Below are 4231 nucleotides of genomic sequence, written 5' to 3' on the forward strand. Positions count from 1 at the left end.
CCTGGGGCAAATTACTTAACTTCTCTGAGGATTGTCATACCCATCTGTAGTCAAATAGTAATAAAATCTGTAATCAAATGGTAATAATAATAATAATAATACCTATTTCAGAGTTTATAGTGAGGATTAAATGAACATGTAAAGTACTCAGAAGAGCAACTGGCACAGAGTAAACATGCAGTACATGTTAGCTATTAGTGTCACATTTAATCCTTACAATTCTCAGAGACAGGCTGTTACAAATATCCCTATTTTTCAAATGAGAAAACTAAGGATCCCCATGCTTAGGAACTTGCTAAGAATACCCAGGGCTAAAGAGGGGCAGAACCAAGTCCTGAACCCTTATTTGTCAATCCAATTCATTCATTCATTCAATAAATATTTACTGAGTGCCTGCTATGTGGCAGGCACTGTTCTAAGTACTGGAACTTGAGCATGAACAAAACAGATAATGTTCCTGCATTTGTAATCTTCACAACTGAGGGAGAGGGGTTGTAAATTTAACAAATAAACAAACAAACAAAAATGTATGTAAGACAACAGGTGAAGAGAAACACTAAGATGAACAGAAAGATGGTAATCCAGAGAACACTGTGTGAAGGAGTCAACTCAAGGTTGGGGGGAGGTGGGGTAGCTATTGATAAAAGGGTGATCAGGAAGGTCTCTCTGCCAGGTGGAAATTGAGCAGAGAACTGAAGGAAGTGAGGCATTAAGCTTTGCTGATATCCAGTGGAAGCAAGTTCCAGACAGAAGGAGCCACACGTGGAGTTTCCAATCAATTGTGCTTGGAGTGACAGAGGAAAACCAAGATGGCCCGTGGAGCTGGAGAGTAGAGCATGGAGGAGAATGAAGGAGATGGGATGAGTAGAACTGTGCTTATTCTCTCCCCACCAGGTGGTCCTCACCTCTGTCTTTCCAGGAGAAAGTTTGGGCATACCTGAGGGCTCCTATCCCTCATCACAGCTGGTCATTTATCTCTAGTTCCTGGGTAGTAATTTGGTTGGTTACTACCAAGAACGTCTTCCTAAACCATAGCTGGCTGCATTTAGTAGAAATGTCATCTCCATAGATGCTGCCATATTTCCGGAAGATTCAAGAATTAAAATCCAGTTCCTCAAAGATCATCTGAAAAATCTTACTGCCTACCAACTTCCCCACAACCCAGTGAAGTTTGTACATCTTCCGACAGCTGCTACCTCTTGGCTAAAGGCAGCTGGCTAATGAGCCTCCATCCAACGAGCCCTATTCTTTCATGACCAGTTCACACTGAATGTTGCTAAGAAGCCCCAGACTGTCTCTGGACAAACACAAGTGGGGAAAGGGAACGGGAGGGGGAATATTCACTGGCCTTTAATGCAGAGTGCAGGCGCTTTGACCTCACCTTGACTGGACCTGCATTGGAAGAACTCTCCGTCTCACCAGGTCTGAAATCTTTGGTTCTCGACAGGCTAGGAAAAAAAAAAAAAAAAAAGACAGCAGAGCGCAACCCTTTTTCATATCCACTAGTTACATCATTCGGTTCACATTCATACCTGGCCACCTTTTCTGGATGCCAGGCACACATTCCCAGGCTCTCAGAGGTGAGACATGTCAGCCAAGCTTGAACAGCTCACTGAGAAAAAAAAGCATGCTGCCTTTCCCCTAAGTTGACAGTTCCCTCTAAAGAGCCCAAGTAGAGTAAACCCCTCTGAAAAGCTGCCCCACCTAAGTGATTTGGGACAATGGTGGCTAACAGATTAGGATTATCTGTTCATGTGAATAGTATTAACAATCTTTATCAAAATGGAATAAAAGTCAAAGTGAAGTTTCTAAAATATAGCCTACATAGGGAATTAGAAGGTTCATATTCGAAACCAGACAACAGTGTCAACCACAGATAAGCCTTGGGTAACTGAGTCATCTATGTCCTTTCTCTGCAATTAAGTCCCCTAACAATCACTGGAAGGAAGCTCAAAGCCTAGTTTAATTTTGTTGAAATCTCTCTTTCTTCACAAGTGAAAAGGAATCCTTCCCGTCTCACTTTCCCAATCAAGCAGCCAACATTCATCTAATTAGTAACTTAGGAACTTTGGTTGTACTAATTTGTAAGAGAAGAGTTGACAAAAATCTCCAAGGACATATGTAACACCGTTCCCATACTTAATGAAATAAAAAATCAGAATCTGTGCTGGTGGGGATGAAGGTCGCTTCTGGCTAAAGTCTAAAGTGATTTATTCCTTTCACAAACCATTCTCTTTCATTCCTTTTCCCATGATTCAGGTTGTTGACAAACACCCAGAAGGGAAAGTGGAGGATTGAGGCAATTATCTGGATGATCTAAAACAAGAACATGCTTTTCTTCCCAGTAAACAGCCAGATCATTGTGATCTGTCCCCCAAATAGAGGCGATGTTAACCTGAAGCAGCTAATGAGTCAATTCAATAGGAAACTATGCTTCCCCACGGCCAATGGGTAAGGCTCAAACTTCTCTACACAACATTCTACTTTTCTAGTTCCAACCCACTTATTAAATCTACATCTCAGATTCCCAGATTGCCTGACTTCATTGAGTTTACCATGATTCTTTCACTTCTGTTTACACCTCTTTTCTTTTCCTCTGTCTTCCATCTGGAATATCATCCTAACTCCTCTTCACATCTACAAATCTTGCCCAGCTTTCTAGGCCAGCTTCAATCCTACCTACTTCACGGAAGTATCCCTATTTCAGGAATGTTGATCTCTCCTTTTTCTGAACATACACTATTCATCTATTCCAATAATTGTCCCTTGACTGTTCAAGGTTTTACTGTTTGTTTTCATACATCTTAACACTTCAATGCTCTCCCAACATAAGATGCCAGAGATGATATGTTTATTTGTTCTTTTATTTCTCACACTAATTTAATATCACATAGAGAGCAGATAAACGTAGCTGTGTAATGCTTATAAATTGCCTCAATTCTGTCCTAGGACTTGCATATAAAACTCAGTGCTGTCATCTTTGCTAAAATGCTCTGACAACTACATAACTCTTTTTGATCACGTCAAGATGTTGTGATTAGGGTAAACTGCTCCTCTTGAAGTCCAAAAACAGAAGTGAATGTTTCTAGGAAAGGTTTTCAACCTAAGAGTTAAATATATTTCCAGGGAGAACTTAAGGGAGAAAGGCATTTTTCCAGGGGCTCAAAAACGTGCATGGAAGTTACCAAGAAGTCCAGCAACTCCATCTATGTCTATAGACTTCAGAAACATTTGTAAGTTACCTTTTATGCAGATAGGCTGTTTCCCTGACCACTCTCCATTCTGCTGGCAAGTTCTCTTCTCATTCCCACTGAGAACATATGAGTTATTACAAAAGAAGGACACAACGGTGCCAATTTTTGCATAGCGCCCATTGATAAACTCAGGACCTCCAGTTATTTTCCTGTAGCCATTGACCGGGCCCCCAGGGTCTGAGCAATTTCTCTCTTCAAGGACTAAAAGTGAAAATAAAAGAAAAGGAGAGCTGTTATAAGTCTAAGTCATTCCATTTTTTTAAAAAGAATCTTTTCAGGTTTCATTGAATTAAAAACGCAGTGATATAGAGCTTGCTAACAACAGTGGTGCTCAAAGGAATTACCAAGAGAAATTTCATAATAGAAAATGGATGTATTAGACATGTCTTCTCTTTGTTTTAATAATTTGTTCTTAAGTTGATAAATATTTCATTCTATATATAAATAAATTTGACACCAAATCTGGCACTCATAAGATCTTGTTTATTTCCTCCTCGAACTGTGGGAGCTGGGCAGGCCTGGACAAAATAAATATTTCATCTAGATTTTACAATCAGTTTACAAGGGTTACTGTTTTTCAGTGTGGTTGTATTATGCCCTTTGTTCCCTAAAGGTTGGGCAACTAAACTAGACTATTCCATTTCCTATTTGTATTGTACCCAGAAATTAGAACTGATTAGAGAGAGAAGTGCATAAATAAAGTGAATTTAGATTTGATATTTCATCTCCAGAAACATAAGTGTGTTGGAAGTTATAGTTAAAAAATACTCGAGGGCAATATAATTGCAGAGATACAAGAAATTTCCCTTGATCTCCAAATATACTTTTTCTCTTTTTTTTTTGACCGGTAAGGGGATTGTAACCCTTGGCTTGGTGTCGTCTGCACCACGCTCAGCCAATGAGCGCACCGGCCATCCCTATATAGGATCCGAACCCGCGGCCTTGGCGCTACCAGCGCTGCACTCTCCCGAGTGAGC

At 40.2% G+C, this 4231-nt stretch overlaps 1 protein-coding gene across 1 annotated transcript in view; it reads right to left on the reverse strand.

The window, feature by feature from the left end:
* PAMR1 (peptidase domain containing associated with muscle regeneration 1) overlaps positions 1–3495 on the reverse strand; it is a gene marked incomplete at its 5' end in the record, with an annotated part of 10124 nt that extends 6629 nt beyond the window's left edge. The window contains 2 exons of the mRNA XM_008571828.1: positions 1382–1448; positions 3243–3495. Coding sequence (XP_008570050.1) covers positions 1382–1448; positions 3243–3495 — 320 coding nt within the window. The remainder of the gene's footprint in view (positions 1–1381; positions 1449–3242) is intronic.
* Positions 3496–4231: the final 736 nt, after the last annotated feature.

The sequence above is a fragment of the Galeopterus variegatus genome, unplaced genomic scaffold (genome assembly GCF_000696425.1).
Source record: "Galeopterus variegatus unplaced genomic scaffold, G_variegatus-3.0.2 Scaffold725, whole genome shotgun sequence".
NCBI classification, from domain to species: Eukaryota; Metazoa; Chordata; class Mammalia; order Dermoptera; family Cynocephalidae; genus Galeopterus; species Galeopterus variegatus.